This window comes from Erpetoichthys calabaricus, chromosome 10 (assembly GCF_900747795.2).
Source record: "Erpetoichthys calabaricus chromosome 10, fErpCal1.3, whole genome shotgun sequence".
In the NCBI taxonomy this organism is placed as follows: Eukaryota; Metazoa; Chordata; class Cladistia; order Polypteriformes; family Polypteridae; genus Erpetoichthys; species Erpetoichthys calabaricus.
In genome coordinates this window covers 9,637,319-9,661,118 of record NC_041403.2, presented here as the reverse complement: position 1 = coordinate 9,661,118, position 23,800 = coordinate 9,637,319, and the positions used below count along the sequence as shown (strand labels likewise).

The 23,800-nt window shown below is 38.0% G+C and overlaps 2 protein-coding genes and 1 long non-coding RNA gene across 7 annotated transcripts in view; 2 read left to right on the top strand and 1 right to left on the bottom strand.

Moving 5' to 3' along the window:
- LOC127529390 (uncharacterized) overlaps nucleotides 1-23,800 on the top strand; it is a 706,297-nt gene that overhangs the window by 205,407 nt on the left and 477,090 nt on the right. The window lies entirely within an intron of this gene.
- The window catches only part of mpl (MPL proto-oncogene, thrombopoietin receptor), a 522,581-nt gene that overhangs the window by 218,606 nt on the left and 280,175 nt on the right, over nucleotides 1-23,800 (bottom strand). The gene's annotated exons all lie outside the window — the stretch shown is intronic.
- Nucleotides 1-23,800, top strand: part of tut4 (terminal uridylyl transferase 4) — a 124,021-nt gene that overhangs the window by 39,773 nt on the left and 60,448 nt on the right. For all 5 annotated transcript variants that reach the window (XM_028810862.2, XM_051932698.1, XM_028810861.2 and 2 more), the window contains exons 3-5: nucleotides 844-1,004; nucleotides 3,563-3,679; nucleotides 21,347-21,524. In XM_028810862.2, the coding sequence (XP_028666695.2) occupies nucleotides 844-1,004; nucleotides 3,563-3,679; nucleotides 21,347-21,524 (456 nt within the window). The remainder of the gene's footprint in view (nucleotides 1-843; nucleotides 1,005-3,562; nucleotides 3,680-21,346; nucleotides 21,525-23,800) is intronic.

The following is a 23,800-nucleotide window of genomic DNA, read 5'->3' as shown; positions in this document are numbered from 1 at the left end:
ATGTGCATGTAAATTTATTCACCGGTGTTTTCTGTTCAGTAACTAAAAAAGTAAACACGGCCTAGCATAATGCTAGAAAATAAAATTTCAAACTAAATTGGTGAATACCAAGATTCAAATTATTTCCTCATTGGAGAGCTTTTTTTGAGAGTAGGTGTTTCAGGCCCCAGTCTCTCATAAGTAAAACAGTGCTGCTCCACTCTTTGGCAAATCTGAAACATTTGTGAAGTGTTTAGTTAACATCTGAATGTCAAACTCAAATATTCTTACAAAAGTAGTTAAGTATGTCCTTCCCTAATATTACTTTTGAACACTGCTTATTCATAGAGTGCTAAAACTGCAGTTGACTTAAGTTTTGTAATTTAATTATTTAAAAATTGAATGAGGAAAATATGGTGGTTTACTGGCAAGTGAAGTCCTCTTAAAGCCACAAGGATGTTGGCATTTGTACAACTATAGATTCTCAGTAAGAAACAAAATTATTAAGAAAACACTATTTTAAAGTGAGATCTCTCAACCATAGACACTATATGAAATACTTTTGGGTGTATTGTTAAGTATTACTATAGTAAAAAGAAATTCAAATATGAAACCTGATAGTTTATGTTTTGCTCTGTTGCCTTCAGGCATATTGGCAGTGACTTCTTGTCTTACTGATTCATCCTGAAATGTCAGTACTTAGTAACAAAAATAGTTAAGTTGAATTCCTGTAAAATTAACAACTCTGAATGAGAATAGCTTAATCTTTCTGGGACAAAGAAATAAGGTACGATTTTTCAGTTTTTGTTCCACTTCATTTTACAGATTTCATTAATCAATTATTGTTTTTGTTGTCTTTTGCAGGTGAAGAAACTGGGATTTTACAAAATGGGCCTCCACCCCTCGAAATCCAAAGTATCACTGCTCCAGTGATAGATGAATCATCGCTTAATGCTGAACAGCAGCTAGGGCTAAAACAGGCAGAAGAAAGGCTGGTACGAGACTATATACATCGACTAGAGAAGGTAAAGGAAGAATCTCTTATTTTTAGTTTTGAAATATGGCATTGCATTGTGTTGAACGATTAGTAAAAAATATTGTACACACCCTTTTTCCTGAACTATTATGTTATTCATTAAGATGAGAGAATATTTTGTAATGACCATTCATGCCTTTTCACTTTTAGTTCACTGGGATATTCTGCCAACTTCGTACTTTTTTCTTTTTTTTTTTTTGTCTTTTTGGAAAATTGGTATAGTTTACTGTCTTTTACTGTCTCTTAACAGAAATGTCAAGATTTGTGAAAGAGACAGGAAAGAGTAAGTAATAATGGCAAAAGAAAAGAAATTAAGTGTGCAATTTTAATTCACTTAAAAGTTTTTTTTTTTTTTTTGTTTATTTCCACATTGTGTGACAGTGAAGACGTCTAATGGTGTCTTCAGTGAACCATAATAAAATTATTCCTATCTGTTCATATAAAAAGGTGATTTAAATATAAATTTAAAAAATGTTTTCTCTGGTACAAGCCTTGGCACATGAAACACAGTCCATGTATTAATAAAACAAAGGATGAAGTTGTACCTGTTTAAAGTGTTTGACTGCAATAATTACTTTTTTGAGCAGTCATTGTACTTAGTGAATGAATGGTTTCTTCAGCTGTTGCAATGTACAGTCATGTTAGATTTTCATCAAGTTTTATACAATTAAAGAAATTCTAATCAAACTCAAATCCCAGTTTAATGATAAAAATGTTAATGAAGACCTGAAAAATCAATTAACTTTTAAAGTTTCTTGAATTCTGAGAAAAGTGTTATTTTTTAGGGATGAACAAATCGGTAGTCTGGACCCCGGAAATCTACCAATTTTTAATTCCAGACAAACAGGCTATATATAGACTTACAAAGACCAGAAGACTACTGGATGATTTGAATTTTTGGACCTTCTAAGATTTTCCTAATCAAAGGCAGTTAGATAAAAATGGAAGACACAATTGTTTCAATTGCATGTTGCTTTTAAAGAGACATGTTTAGCACACCATACTGCATTGAATGTGATCTCTGATTCACCCACCAGCAACCATTATAGCCCAGTCTGACAGCAAGTCTGTTAGGCAAGAAACTGCAACAATAGAATTAGCTTTAAAAGTGTTGCAGTCGGATTAAACATGCCAAAGGTTAATCATAACGTATCATAGGCTTTCTTGCCAAAATATAAATAAGGTAGTAGAAATAAACACATAACATCATTTTGAATTAAGGGGGGGGGAAAAGGGAGTAAAGAGGTTCATGCGAGTGGTGTGAGCCTTTCCATTGTAGCTTCAGCAGCAGTTAGAAGTCAAAGGAATCAGAGATAAATGAAAAATAACTTTTAAATACTCTGGAAAACCCTTTTCAGTAAATATGAAATATATTCCTCAATCTAGTGATAATTGAAAGAACATCAGAACCAAGTCACTTGCTGCATACCATGTTCTATATTGTATGCAGCAAGCATCCAGATTCTTCACGTAACTGCAGCTCTTTTCACCATGCATAATAGATTTTAGGAAAAAAACAATTAGAAAGCACAATATCAGAAAACTACACAAAAAGTGGGAGGCTTGTGAAAATACTGCTGCGACAAAACAAGTTACTAATTGGCAGAAGTAGCCTTGAAATGTCAGAAGATCATCTTGTGAAAATGCAGCCCCTCTTCAGCATAGCTTATACGGTTGCAAAGAGGGCAGCTTTGCGATGCTGTGTGCCATACACAGACAAATAGACATGACTTGGGAATTAATGCTGTGCTGTTCACTATATTGGTTCTCTTAACACTAGAATTACCAGAGTCTACGAAAAAACTCGTAGATCCGGCCCACCTTAAAACCGTTCGCACCTCTCCGCCAGCGTCTTTTGTCTTCTAAATGTGCAGATAAAGACAAGCTGCAAGCAGCTGGCTATTCCATCCCCCCACCGACTTAGAACGTGCACAGACTTCTCCCAGCTCATGCCTTGATTGATTATCTGGGAGTGAAGTGGAGTTTTAGAGTGGAAATAATAGATCGTTATTTGGAACACATGCATTTGATGTGTGTTCCATTTCTACAGTAATCTGTGTAAACATATTGTTAAAACAGAAACTTTTTCATATTTTAGTAATAAATGTTACAAAATGTAGGAATAAACTATAAAATGTGTGAAGCCTGAAGTCCAAAGATTTAACAGCTTACTGGTGCAGTGCTTTTTGCAGGTTGTCAGTTGAGAACTGGTAGTATAAACAGGTGGTATGGGATTGTTTCATTCCCCCTCCCAAAAAATCATAGGTGTTTGATTTATTATCACTTGCCACTAGCATACTGTTAAAATAAAGAAAAATTACATATTGGCAGTCTGTTGAAAATAAATCAGTAGTGGCAAGTCATTTATGGTTCTTTTACTTTTCATTAAAGTTATGCATTTCATTAAAGGTTCCTGAAAATAGTCAAGTGACTTTTTGACTTTATTATGTCTTTGAGCTGAGGCTTCTGTTTAAAAAAAAAGGAATTATTTGCCTTAAGCTTGCACTTTATTTAAAACTTTCTTTTTTTTTTAATTTGTGTCCCCAGCGCTCGGTGGAATATCCCAATTACCTCTATCTATGCAAGCTTTGCTCAGTTCACATAGAAAACATCCAGGGAGCCCACAAACACATTAAGGAGAAACGACATAAGAAGAATATTATGGTGAGTAGCAATGGAAATTTTTTAAAGTTTTGTTAGCTTGCATTTTCTGCTTTGAGTTTGTGTAATACTCCTGCAAAACCGCAGAATTAAATTCTTTGTAATTCTATATCCTTCCCATTAGTGAACTGTAAGGGGCTGATTTTTTATGTTTTTATTTGTATTTTTATTACTATCAAAAGGTTTTATTGTGCTCTCACACTGAACAGTCTTCAATTGTACCCACTCCCTCCCACAGCACTAAAAGTATGTCCCAGAACATCAAGTATTAAGTCTGGTCCTTCATGTCTCTATTGGGCATTCATTCTCTTTTTCTTTTCTCTTCCATTAAATTACAAGGATTGTGTTTTTTTCTTTTTTTTTATTCACATATACCACGATACAGATGAGTAAGCTTTACTGTCAAACCTTTTATGAAAAAAATATCCTGCCACTTTAATATGGAAAAAATGCTCACAGATCACCATGATGTAGTAATTAAGAACTACTGCTACTACATGCATAAAGTGAGAAAGCTTTCAAAGCAACTCAGGCCCCTTCTTCAGGCAAGATGAGTTTCCTCGAAAACTTGCCTATGGTAATCTTTTTAGTTAGCCAATAAAAGGTGTCATTTTGCTTGACTTCTCACTACATTCATAATGGCTAACACAGTACAACACCCCAGTACTTCTGTCAAAGTGTGAAAAAGGATAATGTATGGTAAAGATGAATACAAATGTAAATAATTAATACACTTCGATAATAATACAATACACACATCATAAAGATTTGGGGCAGCCACCCGTATATTTTTTTCCCGGCTGCAAAAATTGAGTTTTTGAAGCACGATGTGCATAGAACAGAATCCAAAATAGAACTGATTATTACAGACAAAGATGGAGGCTTTAAAGGCCCGTGAAGGAAGTGACGTCAGCAAAGGGGTCGGCACCGGAAGTGATGTCTTCTTTCCTGATGTCACATCCAGTCCAGGGCCCAACACCGGAAGTGATGTCTTCTGAACCGGATGCGACATCAGCAAAGGGGTCGGCACCGGAAGTGATGTCTTCTGAGGCGCCAGAACCTTGCAGGATTTTCTGGGAAAGGTCTGTAGGGAACTGAGAAAGACAGTCCGCGCACTCCGCCACCCCCTGGTTGGATGTTTTATTACAATTACTCAGGCCCTTTAGCTGCCTCCTACTCGCATGTGTGTGAAATGAAAGCCCAGACCCATCGGGTCAGGCGTCCTGCACCGAGATGTCATTGGCATGGAGAGTGCCCTTATGATGAATTAGCAAAAACTTGTAAGGTTGACTGGCCATCCACTGTAGGGTGCATGATCTGTCACCAGAGTGAACTCCTGGCTCAAGATGTAGTACCTCAACTGCGTAATCACCCATTTAATCACAAGGGCTTCCCTTTCCACCGCTGCATACCTGGTCTCCCGATCCAACAGTTTCTGGCTCATGTACATAGCGGGGTGTTCAACACCATCAATGCTTTGGCTCAGCAGGGCCCCCCAGGCCTGTGTCCGAAGCGTCAGTCTGGATAATAAAAGGGAGAGAAAAATTAGGTACTTTTAATATTGGTGCTGTAGTAAGAGCCTGTTTTAAGTCACAGAATTCAGCGTCCGTCATATCAGTCAATACCACATGATTAGGGGCCCTCTTTATTTGTCAAATCAGTCAAGGGTGCTGCTCTCTCTGAAAACCGAGGTACAAACCGGTGGTAGTACCCGGCCAATCCGATAAATACTTGGACCTGCCACTATGGCATCTATTTTTGAACACTGTGGTTTCACTGTACCCCGACCCACCAGGTAGCCCAAATATTTAGCCTGTTTCAGTCCAAAGAAACATTTCTTGGGATTTGATACAAAGCCTGGCTTCTCCTAGTGTCCGCAGTACCACAGTGACCTGCTGTATGTGTTCCTTCCATGTGCTGGAATAGATCACGACGTCATCCAGATAGGCAGCACTATACGCATTATGGGGTTGGAGCACTTTGTCCTCCAGACGCTGGAAGGTTGCAGGAGCCCCATGTAACCCGAATGGAAGGACACGATACTGCCAGTGTCCGCTAGGAGTGCTAAATGCTGTCTTGACCTTTGCGGAGTCCGTTAAAGGAATCTGCCAGTACCCCTTTGTCATGTCAAGTGTGGTCAAAAATTCTGCTTGGCCAAGCCTTTCAAGGAGGTCGTCCACGCGAGGCATGGGATAAGCATCAAATAGGGAGACCTGGTTAAGCCATTGCAAAACCTCCAATTGCCGTCAGGCTTATTAACCAAGACGATTGGGCTGGACCAGGGACTATAACTTTCCTCTATCACACCTAGTTCTAGTATTCGCTTGATTTCCAGCTCCACTTCTGCTTTCTTTGCCTCAGGAAGTCTATAGGGGTTCTCCCGGACTACAACCCCTGGTTCTGTCACTATGTCATGCGCAATCAGAAAGGGCCTTCTGGGTTTTTCGCTCACCACCTCCGAGACGAACAGGATAGCTGATTCCAGCTCCCGTCTTTGTCTATAAGTTAATTCCTTGCCGAAATTAAACAGCACGTCACATTTTTGGCCATAATGATCAGTCCAGCATACTGTAGTTGGCTGACATTTCCCTAGATGTCAGGGACCCATGAAAGACCACTGGGCCATTGTAATCCACTCAAAACTAGTTCAGTTTCACTTTCATCATTGTCTTCAATGCATTTAGTTGAGTTAAAGCAAGCTCCCAAACATTTCTGTGATTTCGCCAAACTCGAGGTGAAGTGTATTCCGCTGGGTTCGCTCATCACTAATACTGATCATCCTATATGTGACAGATACAGTAAACTGGGTGCCAATCTTTTGAGACATTTAGTGATCATTCACAATGCTATTGTTTTCTTTATGTGCCCACTTCAGGTGTTGTGTTTGAGACCACTGTTTTCTTTAATTAATACTGTCCTTAGTGTTCTTTATAAGGCTGGAAAAATAAATGTTTCCTTGTGATGCAACATGCAGAAAAGCTAGTTCAGGATGATTTAATTGAGTTGGAATTGACAACTGCAATACTTTGTTTTATAGACTGTTAAAATCACAATTTCTAACCTGTAATTAATTTAGAATACTGCTTAGAAGTTGAAAGTACAACTGTGTAACTCCTATTCTTAAGTCTCAATGTTGACTTTCAATTTTAAGATCTTCTTTCTTACATCCAACCCAGTCAATAGCTTCAACACTTAATGTAACATCTTACTAGTATATACAAATTTCACTCTAGGACAGTGTTTCCCAAACTTGGTCCTGGTGAACCCCTGTGGCTGCAGGTTTTTGTTCCAACCGGATTCCTAATCAGTGACAACACCTGGTAGCACTGATCTCATTTAATTAGCTGGTATTTTTTTTCTTTTATTCGATATTCAGAAAAGCACAGCAGCATGATTTTTGCATTTATAAGACATTTAGAAATATTTCTGCTTTTGCATTAGATTTAAATGCTTAACTCTCTTTTGTTGATTTCATTATACAGTACTTTGCCCTTTCTCTGTGCAGTTTTTCCCCCTTTGTTGTATCTTAATAATGACAATTTAAAACGAGCAGAGCAGACACGCAGGCAAACAACACTAAATAATCAAAGGCTGCAAGTACTTTAGCAACCGACCCACTGTTGAGTAAATAATGGATTAATTAAACAATTAGAAGACCTAGAAAAGTAGAGTGAAAATCTAGATGAATATATTGTTAAAAAGAAAAAAATATATTATTCCCATATAGCTGCTTGGTACATTTTAATATATATATATATATATATATATATATATATATATATATATATATATATATATATATATATATATATATATATATATATATATATATAATATATATTTTAATCAAACTTAGTTTTCTAATTTCTATATTGTTCCCAAAACACAGAACTTGGGAAATATCAGCTCACTTAATTAGCCCCAGGAGTTCAATTAAAAACAGAAGCTGGTTGGAACAAAAACCTGCAGCCACAGGGGTTCACCAGGACAGAGTTTGGGAAACACTGCTCTAGGATAATCAAGTCTACCTTAAAATCTAACAAAATGGAGCCTTTGTTTTTATTCAGGACCCTCTAATTTTCCAGGGATGTCTCTACTAGTACAATGGATGTCTGTTATCTGTTTAAACATTTAATTCTATTCTGAAGAACCTTTTTTAGCAGAGAGTACATATTTTAAAGATGAATGCTTTGCTCTTTATATTCTAAAAATATATCTACTTTTCTTAAGTGCAATTGTGGAAATCATCCTTTTCAAAAGTCCTTGTATTCTTGCCATTCTGCTGTGGCTCTTGGCATCACCAATACTTTTTAAAAGCACTCTTGGCAATGGAATAGATGTTGGCGTGTTTGAGATCAGTGGTCACAGAGCAGAAGACCGTCATACTGTAGATATCAATATGCAATATTATAGAATATCTAAGAGGAAGAAGGGGGAAAGTTGGTCTAGGTCCAGACTTTGACTTATTTCTGTTCCTAAAGAATCCCAAAAGGTTATTTTTTGTTGGTTTTCCTACCTTGTCCATTACTGTAGATGCTAACCAATCTGATATTCATTTTGCTTGAATTTGGTTACGTTTTACCTCTTAAAGTGGTTCGAATGAAAAGCCGGACATCACACCACCATTTATTTCCTTGTGCATTTTTAGAACAGCCAAAGAGATGCAGAACAACCAGCTGGAATCTAAGCAGGCTGCAAATCAGATTTTTGTTTGGTATCTCTTACAATGGTAAGCGTTTGTGCAGAGTTTAAACTGAAACATAATAAATCATAATTAATAAATTGTAAATGTTTATAATTTAAGCAGCACACTATTTTTTGAAAAAGAGATGAGTACCAGAAATAAAATTTGGTTAAATCACTTTAATCTTTTATATGACATACTTTACTAAAGATAAGCGCTTGCACAAATTTTCAGATACACAGCAGTAACAGAAATATGCATAACTAACCTAATTTTATATACTGTAATGTAAAAATGTAATTACTATATTTCTGTATTTCAATTATGCATATAATATTATGCCTATATAGAAAAACATATAGATTCTAGCTGGTTGTTCTGCATCTCTTATCATTTTGAGTGACGACTGATGATTGGCCTAGTAGGTCGAATGGGATATTGGTAAGTTTGTTTATAGAACTAGCCTTCCCCTGTGTCTCCGACCGCATAGTAGTGAAACAGGACAGTGAGGAGGGCCCTGTCCAGCTCCCTACTCCTGATGTCACACTTTCCCCTCCCCTCGGCCCACACCATCTGTCTCGGATTAGCGTAAATAAATTGTTCCGGCAAGCAAACTATGATTCTTAGTGCGATGAGAGAAGTCGCAAAATCAACCGGAATGTTCAAGCAAATTATAGATTAAAAAAAGATTAGAATCCGTTAAGTAGTTCTCTCATTCGCTAGTTAAGTGGTGGTAAGGAATGCCCCAAGGCTGGCGCGTGAGTGAGGAGGGCCCCGCCCCCTCCCCTCAGCCTGCTGCACGCAAATAAATTGGTACTGCAAACGAACTATGATACATAGTGCAATTAGAGGAGTCACAAAATCATCCGGAATGTTCAAGCAAATTATAGAAAATAACCCTATATATATATATATATATATATATATTCATAGCATTCGTAGTCTGAAACACGATCTGATTGTATGGGTGGTTACCTACGAGATAACGCATGTGGTTGGTGTGGAAGTCGGCAAACATCCGCCACGCCCTCTCAGTTGCGAGAAGCAGCAAAGAGAACGCGACACGTGTTTCGCCCTTATTTGGGCTCATCAGGCATCCAATGCACCCCTCACGGGGATTGAACCTCGGACGTCAGTGTCAGAGGCGAAGCCCCTTTACGCTGTGCCACAGCATGTGGTTCATTTATTTGACAGCTTGGAGATCGATACAGATATATATATATATATATATATATATATATATATATATATATATATATATATATATATAGATGTAGGGTGACAGAAATTTCAGTTTTATTTTAGTTAATTTAGGTAACTTTCTGAATTGGTGAAATCATATTAGTGTGTATTAATTATTTACATTTGTATTCATCTTTACCGTGCATTATCCATTTTCACACTTTGACAGAACAATTGTTTGAAATATATATTTTTTAAAATGAATTAAGATTTTCTGTACAGGTTGCCCTCAACACTTTTTTTTTTAAATGTGTATAATTTGCCATATTTAAAGCAAGACTGTTTACATACATACTGCAGTTTTGTCACTTTTATTGTTTTTGGTTTGCACAAATGAAATGAGAATCTAGAGAGTCTCTACTAGCATATGAGGATGACAAAGTCCTTGTAAGATTGCATACTGGGGATTGTTCGTCTATCTGAATGCTGTATCAGTAGCAACTAGCAGCAGTTTTATATCTCTCAATGTTTTGTTAAACTTTTTTCCCCTCTTAATTAGTGTTTGTACTCAGTTTATACTGAGTTAACTTTGATTCTAATTATGTTTCAAAAAAGTCATCAAATTCAGGATGCTTATTTTTATCTTTCTCATTATTTGAATGTTTCTTCACCCAACCTGGGGTTTTCAGGCTGCTTCACTTAATCAGCCTACATGAATTACATACAACAGAAAACCTTTTTAGTGGAACTTACTGAAACACATGCATCTGCCAGTCTATTTCTCAGTGAATCTGACCACTATTTCATTCATTCATTTGTTACAATAATCACATTTCTAAAAAACAGTGTGAAAGAGGACAAAGAAGGCATGTTTGAGAGAGATAGGACTTCTCTTACCAACTTTAAGTTCAAGCAAGTGTATGCTTTCAGAACAGTTCTGGAGATGACTGTGTTATGACATTTACAGAAATCTGGCTGGCTGAAAATTATTCTGTTATTAATATGATGATTATTGGATTTGGTGCACCTGTTTGTATGGCTAGAGACTTACTGCCATTGTAGCATAGACGCATGGTGGAGAGCATCTATCATTATATTAATAAACAATGGTGTAAATCAGTAATGTTTAGAGAAAAAGGTGTGCACAAAAATATGTAACTACTTTCTGTCATGCTGTGCTGTGTGATTTACAATGGGAGATTCCACAGATCTTCAGTGCAATTATAAATATGCACCCGAGGGCTGGGATGAATGAAGCAGCTGACATTATCTCCACGGCCGTGTAGAAACTTCAGTCACGGTCTACTGACTCCCTGAGTTTTGTTTTGGTGATTTTTTTTTTTTAACCATTGCTCACCGAATAAACCACTGCATAGTTTTTATCAGTAATTCATTTGCCAAACGTGTTACAATAGAGTGTTTGTTCAGTGCTATGACAACTACATTAAAGGTGCTTAAAAACAAAGTGTAACCTTTGCTGGCTTTATCAGATCACAGTTGAGTCAACTTCATTCCTGCATATAAAACAGCTTTTAGGAAAGAAAAGATCATTAAATCAAAGTCTGGGAGAATGATTCTGTCATGTTTCTGCATGGCTGGTTTGTCTGTACCATTTTTATAAAGAATCCAGTGTTGACTTTGTCGAAATGACCAACTCCTTAAGCAAGCAGGTGAATATCATCCTTTGAGATGACTCTTTTTCTTCTTCTCTCTGCTGCTCCCATTAGGGGTTGCCATAGCGGATCATCTTTTTCCATATCTTTCTGTTTTTTGCATCTTGTTCTGTTACACTTATCACCTGCATGTCCTCTCTCACCACATCCATAAACCTTCTCTTAGTCCTTCCTCTTTTCCTCTTGCCTGTCAGCTTTATCTTTAACATCCTTCTTTCAATATACTCAGCATCTCCCCTCTGCACATGCCCAAACCAACGCAATCTCGCCTCTCTGACTTTGTCTCCCATCCTTCCAACCTGACTTGACCCTCTAATTGTGCTTCACAAATAACATTTCACCCAGACTGTTTGGAAGCATTTGAAAATCATCTTTAAAAACCATTCAAAGCCAACCTCCTAATCCTCTGATGTGTAATATGAATAAAACAAAAAATACAGGTACACAATACCTTACCTGAAATCCTTCTTTTTCTGGAACAGTTCAAACACACCTTACTAAAATTTATTCTCAGTGGGGATAAATAAATGTTAAGTGATTTTTATTACTGAATGTGTCTTTCTTTATATATTTTATTAGACAAGTTCATTTGTTTGGACCTGGAGTTCAATCCACATTATTTTAATTTACTGTCAGTATTAAGTCTTTTTTTATTTTGTGTGCTTTCATGTACTTGAGTTATATCTTTTGATAAAACAACATACAAAAGCATATGCCATTTGAGATATTTTGAACTACTTATTATGTCTTCAGTATTGAAGATCTGGCAGAAAGAACATTTCTGAATTTTTCTGATATTCCTTTTAATGGCATTTTTGTTTTAACATTTTCAATTTTTGCTGTAAATCACTCTTGTGTACACATAAGCTCTAAATGCGTGCTGCCAAGTGCTTCCCATGACCCTAAGAGTTTTGAAGCTTTCACAGTTGCAGATAAGAGATTGTGGGCCTGTACAGGCTGTATCCCTTTTGGGCCATATCACATTACGTGACTCTTTCAGGCATTCTCAGACCTAGCATTCATTTACCTATTCGCTCTAATAATTTCTTTGTTCTAGGGAGAGACTTTTTGTGCATGAATGCTGCCAACTATTTAATGATCTTCCAGAAGTATAGTTCATATAATGTAGTAACAAGGAATAAAGAACACAATTTATAAAGAAGTACTTTGATTCTCACAAACAGAGGAGAAGCTCATCCATCTTATGTTTCCTGTGTTACTGAGCTTGCCATAGCTGTTAACATTTTGTACATTATTGACTGTCACCAAAAGGGGCAGTCATGATTTTGCTGGAAGGTTGGCATACAGTCTGTCAATGTGACATGGCCAGCGATTTTCACTTGTTTAAACTTACATGGTCTGGCGACGAGATTGGCAGCTGAAGTTGACAACTTTGACATGTCCCACGACTAAACGTCATGTAGTGTTATATTGGCTTAAGAGAATCCTAATTTTGAAATTGAAAAGACTCTGATTTTATCCTTCAGATGAGTGCTTTATTTCCTAATGAAATGTGCTGACATCACGTTTGCAATCAAGAGAGAAGCAACTGGGATTAGCTGAGAGTTTTTGTGTTTTCTGTGGTGTGAGAGTTAATAAAAAAATACATTTTGCTTCTGTAAACTTGGGTTTTGGTTGCTGCTAAGGAACTGTGATAAAGCTGTTTTTCCCCTTTAGAAGGTTTTTTTTGCTTTTTTTTTTTTGCCTGCACAGGAGCAAAAGCAGCTGGGTGTTTGGGGGTGTGCTTGGAGAAGTTTGTATGTGTACTTATTTTTTTGCTATTTGTATTTGAACTAGCATCAACGAGGCAGGACAGAAAGCAGGGGAAGGCTCAGCGGTGCATAGGTAGGTGGCCAGCGTTAAGACACCTGATCTGGTACAAAGGCTATAGGATCAGATAAGAAAGTAGGAAATTAACTAGCAGCAGATATTCACTAATGTAAAAGAAAAATTAAAGTAGTTTTACCAATCCTAAATCAAATTTTAACAATGACGCCAGTGCATAGTTGGTTGTTGGACTTTTTAGATGACGGCTTGGAGGAGCAAGTCTTCCATGAGGGCTACATCTGCAGGAGATGCCAGCTGATCCCGCACCTCGAACTCAGGGTCGCTGTACTGGAGGAGTAGTTGGCTGGACTGCGTTGTAGTAGTGAATTGACAGACCTGGCACAGGTGTCCTTTAGAGAGACTGTGTCCACTCCTGAGGTGACGCAGGAGGAGAATCCAGACCAGAGAGCGGTGGGTCAAGGTCACAAGGTGTAAGGTAAAGGATGCACACTGTCTGGGGGCATCAACTCCAGAATTGGAAGTGTCAAATTGTTTTCAGGTCCTTGCGGAGCTGGATGATGTCTCTGAAGACTGAGATGCTAGGCAGGGTTGAGGAGCCACCTGGACATCAGACAGACTTGGGCGGATTTGTGGCAGATGAAGTTTAATGTCAGACCAAGTTTTCTGGAGATGTTCATGAAATTTACTATAAGCTGTCTTTAGTAAAAAAAAAAAAAAAAATACCAATTTTAAAATAGTTTTTTTTGCTATTCAATTTTTAATATTATGACCACTCACAACATGTTAATATTTCATTTTGGGGATAGAATAGTATGTATCCAAAATACAGAGCTGAAAAAGAGCTTAAAACAATTAGAGAACAATTTCTTTGCAACTTGTATTTAGGGAAATATAGCCAGTCAGTCATAATTCCTCTCCTTCCCCGAATCTCCCTTAATATTGATCTAAAACACATGCAATTTTAGTTCCATGTGTTAGTCATATGACCAAATTAGCACATCAAGTTTCATTAAAATCTGTGACTATGAGGTCCAAAACTGTGATGATTTGACATGGAATTATCCAAATGTAAAGTATTGCACATAGGAAGTAAAAATTTTAGGTTTGAATACACAAAGGGAGGTCTGAAAATTGAGAGTACATCTGATGAGAAGAATTTAGGAGTCGTTGTTGATTCTATGACATCAGCTTCCAGACAGTGTTCAGAAGCCATTAAGAAGGCCAACAGAATGTTAGGTAATATAGCACGTTGTATAGAGCACAGGTTCAAGGAGTGCCTGCTCAAATTTTATAATGCACTAGTGAGGCTTCATCTGGAGTTCTGTGTGCAGTTTTGGTCTCTAGACTACAAAAAGGACATAACAGCACTGGAAAATGTCCAGAGAAGAGCGATTAGGCTGATTCAGGGGCTACAGGGGATGAATTATGAAGACAGATTAAAAGAGCTTAGTCTTTTCAGTTTAAGCAAAAGAAGATTAAAATGTGACATGATTGAAGTGCTTAAAATTATGAATGGAATTACTACAGTGGATTGAGACTGTTATTTTAAAATGAATTCATCAAGAAAAAAGGGACACAGTTGGAAACTTGTTAAGGGTCAATTTCACACAAGTTTAGGAAGTTTTTCTTTCCACAGAGAAGCTATACAGTCAAAGTAAAAAGTATGTGAACCCCTAGGAATTATCTATATTTACGTCTAATTCCCATATAAAACATGGTCGTATCTTCATGTCAGTTACAATAAAGAACAAACACAGTCTCCTATAACTAAAGATACACAGATTTTCTGAGAATTTTTGACCATATTGAATAAATCATTCAAACTGTGAAACTGAAGGTTGGAAAAAGTAAGTGAACCCTAAGATAATGACTTTTTAAAAAGCGCATTGCAGTCAGAATTTAGCACATCTGGGGCTTCATGTGTAAACTGTGCGTACCCACAAAAATGTTGCGTACGAACGTTTCCACGCTCAAATCGCAATGTATAAAACCTAAACTTAGTGTAAAGCCACACACATTTTCACAGTAACTCCAACCCTGGCGTACACAAGTTCTCCGCTCGGTTTTGCAAACTGTTCCTGTGTGGTTACCCTTTCTTTTTTAGATCCACATCCCTGACGCGGCTTTATCATATACACTGAAACTAACTGCATATTGTTTATTAGCTTAAGGCATCTAAATGTAATTAACCTGTAACAATATAATGATCCAGGGAATAGCCAAAGTATTCCAAATACCATAGCTGCTTTAGCGTTGTTACTCTCACTGCACCTTCTTTTTCTTCTTTCAGCTGCTCCCGTTAGGGTTTGCCACAGCGGATCATCTTTTTCCATATTACTCTCACTGCACCACTCAGAGTATTTATATCACTATATCTGAGTGGGGAATCACAGATCTACAGCAGCTGATCAGAAAGAGAATTATCGGTATACAGCATCAAGCAAACGCTGCCTCAGCCATGCTTTCTATTTGAACTGCTCTCATACGGCAAATGCTTCAGAGCCTTTCCTGTACGGACCTCGCGGTTCAGAAACAGTTTCATCCCAAGAACTATAAATGCACTCAATCAGTCCATCAAGTGCTCCTTGTAGAACTGCTTGTACTTATTAGTACAATCACCTCACTGTAAACTTGCGATACAGTTATAATATTGCACAACCTGAGCCACGTTATAAAGCGCGGATTTACATATGATGACAATATCATTTTTAAGATAAAATGCAGCAAAATACAATATGTTTATTATATTATACAGATAAAACTTAACTTCATTTAAATAATCTATATTGTTAATAATTAAACATGTGAGGACACGGTGCCGCAGCACTAGCGACGAGCTGGTGCTTCTTTCACGGATTGTTCCTACCTCGTGCTGTATTCTTGCTGGTGCTGGCGTGACACTGGAAGGATAGATGGATAGAATAATTAAACACATACTACGAAGATATTTCAATGTTCCTTAAAAGTTTTGAAGAATCGGTGTTTTAAGCTTACAGATGGCTTAACATCTGTTGCAGAGCTGATTGTGTGGCGATTGGGTATTTGGAGAAAGAAAAGGAATGACAGGAATTGGAGGTTAGTACATTTGAAAGAGACAGTACTGCTACAATAAAGTATTTCATCGAAGGTCGCGCACGCCGCAGCAAGCATCTTGTGTGAGACATGAACAATCACTGTGCCACCGTGTTCCCATGTTTAATAGCATGCTTTAACTCCTATCATCATGAAAATGATATCACGTATACATGTCAGTATTTTAATTATTCAGAGAGCTGTAATATTACGAATGTAATGGATTCTGTGTCCTGTTGGAGGAAGAGAAAGCCCGGAAGCACGTAGTGATTCACACACATAGAGCACATAGAAGATCAAATAAGAACAAAGCATTTAACGTGCTACTTTAGTTACGATGGGATTTGAGAAACTAGTAAATTAAACGATTTTAAGATGAAGTTTATGATGTTCTACTTTAATGACAGAATAAATTACGTGATTAAAGTGGAAATTTTGAGATTAAAGTTGACATTTCAAGCTTTTTCCCCCACTGTGTGTGCGTTTTTTTTTTTTTTTTTTTCTCTGTACCCAAATAAGCTTTCATATAACACTCAGACGGTGGGCTACGACTCCCCTTTTCAAGGCGAGTTTGATATGTGACAACTTCTTTTTTATTTCGGGCACTGTGCGACTTTGTGAACTTGAGCTTTCGAGTTTCTCCGCCACGCTATGTCACTCGATCAACTTCCTTTTGTTTATACCACTGTAAACCAACAAATAGTACTTTTTCCTTTGCCTCTACTTGGTATTCGCTGAAATTCTTCTTTTTTCCCCTCGTACTTTTGCCATTGTCTTTTTACAGAACACTGAGCTTAAGGGCCATTTATATTGATTTGCATATTCAAAGAGGCGTAATTCTGGCAGGAGTTGGGGCGGGACAGCAGGCGCGTGCATGTGCATTACTTTTCACGCTGACCCGGATTTATGTAGAGGAAGAACGTGGAAGTTGGTGAACACACAGATTTATGCATCTGGACTTTTTTGTGTGTACGAACATTTCCGCTTTTTTGCTTATGCCATGTTATAGTGTGAGTTCTACGCACAGCATTATACATGAAGCCCCTGGAGTCCATTTAATGAAATGAGTTCAGAGGTGTGGCCTAGAATTACTTTGATTGATAAAAAAACACTATAAAGTTTGAGTTTGAGCTTTTGACAAGAAGCATATCCAGATGGTAATCATGCCTTGCACAAAAGAGCTGTCTGAAGAGCTACGATCGAGAATTGTTCATCTACATAAGGCTGGAAAGGGTTACAAAGTCATGTCAAAGATTTGAGATATTCATCAGTCTACTGTTAGGCAAGTTGTCTATAAATGGAGACAATTTGGTATCGTGGCTACTCTGCCTAGAAGTGGGTGCTCTGCCAAGATGACCCCAAGAGCACAATGCAAAGTCAACAATGAGGTAAAGAAGAACCTTAGAGTGACAGCAAAGGACTTGAAGAAGTCATCAGAAGTGGCTAACATCTCTGTTCATGAGTCAACTATATGCAAAATATTGAACAAGAAAGGAGTCCATGGCAGGACACCAAGAGGGAAGCTACTGCTATCAAAAAAGAACATTGCTGAACGTCTGAAGTTTGCGAAAGAACACGTGGACACTCCACAACGATATTGGGAAAATGTTTTATGGAGTGATGAAACCAAAATTGGGAGGAACAAATAAAACTTCATTTGGCGTTAAAAGGGCACTGCATATCAACATCAAAACATCATCTCTACAGTAAAGTATGGTGGAGAGAACATCATAATTTTGGCCTTCTTTTCTGCATCAGGGCCTGTCCAACTTGCCATCATTGAGGGTAAAATGAATTCACAAGTTTATCAAAACAAATTCTCCAGGATAATGTGAGGGTGTTTGTCCGTCAACTTAAGCTTAAGGTTGGGTGATGCAACAGGACAACGACCCCAAACATCGCAGCAAATCCACAGCACAATGGCTTCAGAAGAACAAACTCTGCCTTTTGGAGTGGCCCACTCATAGCCCAGATCTCAGTCCTATTGAGATGCTGTGGAATGACTTGAAGAGAGCCATACACAGAAGACGACCAAAGAATATGGAAGAGTTAAGGCAGTTCTGCAGGGAAGAATGGGCTAAAATTCCCTCCCGCACGATGTGCAGGTCTGATCTACAGTTACAGGAAGCAATGGTTGAGGTCATTGCTGCCAAAGGAGGGTCAACTAGTCATTAAATCCCAAGGTTCACTTACTTTTTCCACTACCACTGTGAACATTGAATGCATCTGTAAAAGAAAGAGTAGATAGATAGATACTTTATTAATCCCAAGGGGAATTGTTTGTGTGTCATTGGCTTAAGCTCATTGTGTATATCAGTACCTGTTACTTAGATGAAGATCCGATCACTTTTTTTGACAAATTCCTGCAGTAAGCCACATAATTCCAAAGGGTTCACATACTTTTTACTTTGACTGTAGACACTTGGAAAAATCTACCAAGTAGTGTGGTAGACAATAAGACTTTAGGGACTTTTAAAACTAGACTTGATGTTTTTTTTTTTTGATGAATTGATTGAATAGGACTTGGTGAGGTTTGTTGAGCTGAATGGCCTGTTCTCTTCTAGATCAGGGGTCCTCAATCACAGTCCTGGAGGGCCGCAGTGGCTGCAGGTTTTTGCTCCAACCCAATTGCTTAATAAGAAGCACTTATTGCTCAAGTAACACTTCTGTTTCACTTTAGTTGTCTCGTTTGTTAAGATTTTGAACTCTTACTGCTTATTTTAGTCTTAAACAGCCATATTCTTGGCTTTTAATTGCTCCTAATTATCAATAACATGTAAATGACAAAAGAGACCAGCATTTCACCATTTAGCTTGTTACCATTTACACCTGTGTGTAATCATGCACTATTGGGTTAAATTAAATACTTGGAAGGAAATTGATGAGGAAAAAGTGAAGGACTGAGAATTACTCATCCATTTTAGCCTTCAAATCATTTGGATGATATCCTTAGAAAGGGAAAGAAAATCCAGGATATAAGAATTACCTGACATAGCAGAGTTAAAGCACTAACAAGCCATGAAATTAAATTATTGGCAAGAATTGCTTTCTAATTAAGCAACCAGGTTAAAACGAAAACCTGCAGCCACTGTGGCCCTCCAGGACGTGATTGAGGATCCCTGTTCTAGATTATTCTAATGTTCTAATAACAGGTATGTGTATGTGCACATAAGGGTGGCTGCAGTGGCTAAAGCCCCTGCTCCTTTGCCCCGTTGGCCTAAGTACAGTAATCCCTCCTCCATCGCGGGGGTTGCGTTCCAGAGCCATCCGCGAAGTAGAAACCATATGTTTATATGGTTATTTTTATATTGTCATGCTTGGGTCACAAATTTGTGCAGAAACACAGGAGGTTGTAGAGAGACAGGAACGTTATTCAAACACTGCAAACAAACATTTGTCTCTTTTTCAAAAGTTTAAACTGTGCTCCATGACAAGACAGAGATGACAGTTCCGTCTCACAATTAAAAGAATGCAAACATATCTTCCTCTTCAAAGGAGTGCGCGTCAGGAGCACAGAATGTCACAGAGAAAAGCAAACAAATCAATAGGGCTGTTTGGCTTTTAAGTATGCGAAGCACCGCGGCACAAAGCTGTTGAAGGCGGCAGCTCACACCCCCTCCGTCAGGAGCAGAGAGAGAGAGAGATAGAGACAGAGTTTATTTTTCAATCAAAAATCAATACGTGCCCTTCGAGCTTTTAAGTATGCGAAGCACCATGCAGCATGTCGTTTCAGGAAGCAGCTGCACAAAAGATAGCAACGTGAAGATAATCTTTCAGCATTTTTAGACGAGCGTCCGTATCGTCTAGGTGTGCGAACAGCCCCCCTGCTCAATCCCCCTACGTCAGGATCAGAGAAAGTCAGCGCAAGAGAGAGAGAGAAAAGTAAGCTGGGTAGCTTCTCAGCCATCTACCAATAGCGTCCCTTGTATGAAATCAACTGGGCAAACCAACTGAGGAAGCATGTACCAGAAATTAAAAGACCCATTGTCCGCAGAAATCCGCGAACCAGCAAAAAATCTGCGATATATATTTAAATATGCTTACATATAAAATCCACGATGGAGTGAAACCACGAAAGGCGAAGCGCGATATAGCGAGGGATTACTGTATCCCTTTCTCCTGTTAAGAATGCATGACTGCATGCTTTTAATTGTAAAAAGTGAATAAAGCACTGATAAGTAACAGGCCCTGTTAAAGCTAGGTAAGCTATTTTTTGCTATCTATTGAAATAAATTGTTGTCTTTAACAAAGTCGTCACTACACTGGGGAGGTTATTTTTTTGTTGTTTTTTTTTAATTTTTATTATAAATACATGGCCACCATAGTGAACAGTGCGATGCTGCAACTGTTTATATTGAGAAAATCAGCCATGCTATAAGTAATACAACAAATTTGTGAACCTTCTTGGTCAACAGATTTTTAAACACATCATGTTTAATCATGTCCTGTAGAAAACTACCAATATTTAATACTATATGTACCTGATTGGCCAGTGTTGTAAGTTATCGATTGATGTGCTTTCTTTTTGTTGGACGCTAAGTTGGAGATGTCTTGTATAAGAAAGACAGCCATTGAAATTCTTCAGGTAAGGTTCAGGGAAAGACAGCCATTGAAATTCTTCAAGTAAGGTTCAGGTATTCCTGTTATTTGCAATTTATAAAACTGTAGATTTTGAAACTTGTAAATAATCCCATTTTTCATAGGATAGCAGTTCAGCTGGGACCATTGGAATGGTACTTAGTGGACTATGGTTGGGTGGGAAATCCTGCTCTTTTGGTTCTGAATAAAGAGTTGCAGGAAAATAGACTGATGGTTAACATTTTCTCTTGGACAAACTCATATTCATGGACACAAAGTTTTGTTAAAACTGGCAAGTAATATAACATAACATGTAAAAATCTTAAGGATATTTGGACTTGAACCCCATAAAATACACTGATGGACAGAGACAGCCAAAGACAGCCTCCACGTCAAGAACTGAACCCACGTCTGATCCTTTTTTTAATTAAATACTATCACAAAAAACTCTTCATTGTTGCTGATGCCATTACTTTTAAATGACTTGTATAGGCTTTAATATGATGTTTGTTTTGTCTTTCTCCTTCAAAAAAAAAAAAAAAATTTATGAATGATTGTACTTGGTTCTGTAGTTGTTGATTTCTTTCTTGGAGGCTTCAGATTTTGTTGATATTTTATTAAAGAGGTAAGAACTCCCACAGGCATAATGTAAATGTATTTTTTTTGTTTTTAACTTTTTCATGGGTGGCTTAGGAAAAAGAAGAAGAAAATGAACTGAGAGCTTTGCCCCCACCAAGCCCTGCACAGCTTGAGGCTGTCACTGCTGCTGTGTTGGAAGCTGTAAAACAGCAAGGTATTTCTGAGGATGAGTTCATAGTACGCCAAGCAATTGTCACAGAAATGGAAAAAATAATTCAACAACATTTACCAGGTGAGTGATTTGATTTATGGAAGTACTTTGAACATGCTAAACTCATGTAACAGTTTTGCATTTTTATTTTGTTGTTGCCACCTATAATAAAAAGTGGCAGATATTCTGATTAACTTCTTTCACATGAAATTTAACCGTAAAGCCCTTGATCAATTGCTTATGGGATCTAAATAGTGGTAAGAATTCTGTAAAAGTAGATCTGGCCATTTCCCAGGATGAAATCTAGTATAATTCCCTCGGTTGATGTGTTTGAAAATCTTGCAAGGCATCACTCTGTCCTTATTTATGATGTGCTGGTGTTTATGTGAGTTAATGAGTCACAAGAGACTTGTGATACTAATGCAAGTTTTGTTTGATCATGTAGAAGAGCTTTGTTTTCTTGGGTTAACTTTAAAAAGACATCTGGTCGAGGAGAAAATGAATCCACTTGCTGCTAGATGCAGTTATGTGTTTCCTGAGAGATGATACTTTCCACCAGTTAAGGGAGTAGTGTGTGTTGCTGGTTTTTAACCGCTGTGATGCTAGAAAAGTGGTGGTGCGTGATGCTTGACACTAGTGCTGGGCGGTATGCCGGTTCATACCAAAAACCGTTTTTTATTTTTGTTATGATATGGATTTTTCTTATACCGGAACACCGGTTTAAATAGCCTAAACAACATTCAGAAGGTGGCGCAGCATGAAACTGTTTAAGGGGGGACCTTTTTCACTGGTGCACCGCAAAATACGCATGCAACAGAGTACATGCATTAGTGGAGGTATTGTGCTGTGAAAATGGACAGAGAACATTCTGAAACTGAAGCTGTAGCAGACGATAAAGTTGAACATGATGACACAGAAGAACTTTTGACGAAAAAAGGTGCTGTGTCTATAGATACTTTGGTTTTAACAAGTCGGATGTGGACCATTATGTTCAAATGTGTGAATACTGTTTCTATACTACTGGATAATACTGCAAGCCAAGTTGTACTTGTTTTATTTTTTATTTTTTTTCCAATACTGTGTAATGTACCTGGTTACTGTGTAATACTGTGACGGTGCCGGTTCCCTACAGACTCCCTCTTCCCACATGGGAGTCTGTTGAACCAACACCGTCAATAGTTATGACCGAGATGAGCTGAGAAATCTCATAGAAGCCAGGGGATGGTGGAAAGTGCTCAAGTGCTTTTGTTTAAAACAAAGTAAAACCAAAAGTGTCCATTGTGCAGTGTTCAGAAAAATACAGTACCCAAATAAACAGCAAATCCATAAAGCCAGTGAAATGTGGGGATAAAATCCATAATAAATAAATTCATTAAAATGCAGTCTCTCTCCTCGCCCAATCGCAGCACACCACCTTCTGTCTCCATGGCTCACCCTTCACTGGCGGAGCCTTTGCAGCATGAACTGCTTTCTGCCAACCTATTTTGGCTGCCGCCACACTGCGCAGCCAGACCGCCCGAGGTCGGCACGCCTCCCGCCTTCCTTCGTGCTCACTCAGTCGCTCCTCCGATCCATTGGGAGTCTTACATTTCCCTCGCCCCACTCTACACACTTAGTCAGTGGGGTGAACCAGCCCCTAGATCGCCTAAGCCTGCGCTCCCACACAGAGCCCCATCTCGTGCTGCCTTCTCCTTGCTGGTGTCTGGATCATCTCCCGTGACTGCCTTTTCCCTTCTTTGTCCTCCTTGTGTTATCTTTTCTTTTTTTCCTTCCCCCTATTCTGCCGGCCCATAAATATACCCTGTACGTGTCCATGGGCGCAGCGCCTTATTCACATGCCACAGTAAGCCGATGAAGCAATTGAGAACGATCAGGTGCGACTCGCCCCAATCACCTCATCAACTCTCCGCGGACCCACTATACCACAAGTAGCATTATAAATGCAAGTTGCAGTTTTATTATTTGTGTGTGCAGCTTAGCTTGAAGCAAGGTCCATATGAATGCAATTTGCCTTAATGACGGTTCAGTTGGTAAAGATGTCATCACCAAGTTGCACTTGTTTTATTTTATTTTGGTGAATACTGTGTAATGTACCCGGGCTTGAAATTCTGAAGTAATAGTATTATTACTGGAAGTTGCACTATTATTTATTTTATTGTTATTTTTTAAATATTATGCAGTTTAATAATGGTAAAGTTGTTTAAAAAGTCACTTTAACATGTCAGTGGACAGAGATTGTTAACATTAACAGAAAGTGTAGTTGGTTTACAAAAATATTTACCAATTGTTTCTTTTCTAAGACATGTTCAGTGCAATACAACTTTTGACAAGCACCTCTGAATATTTTACTAAGTCTA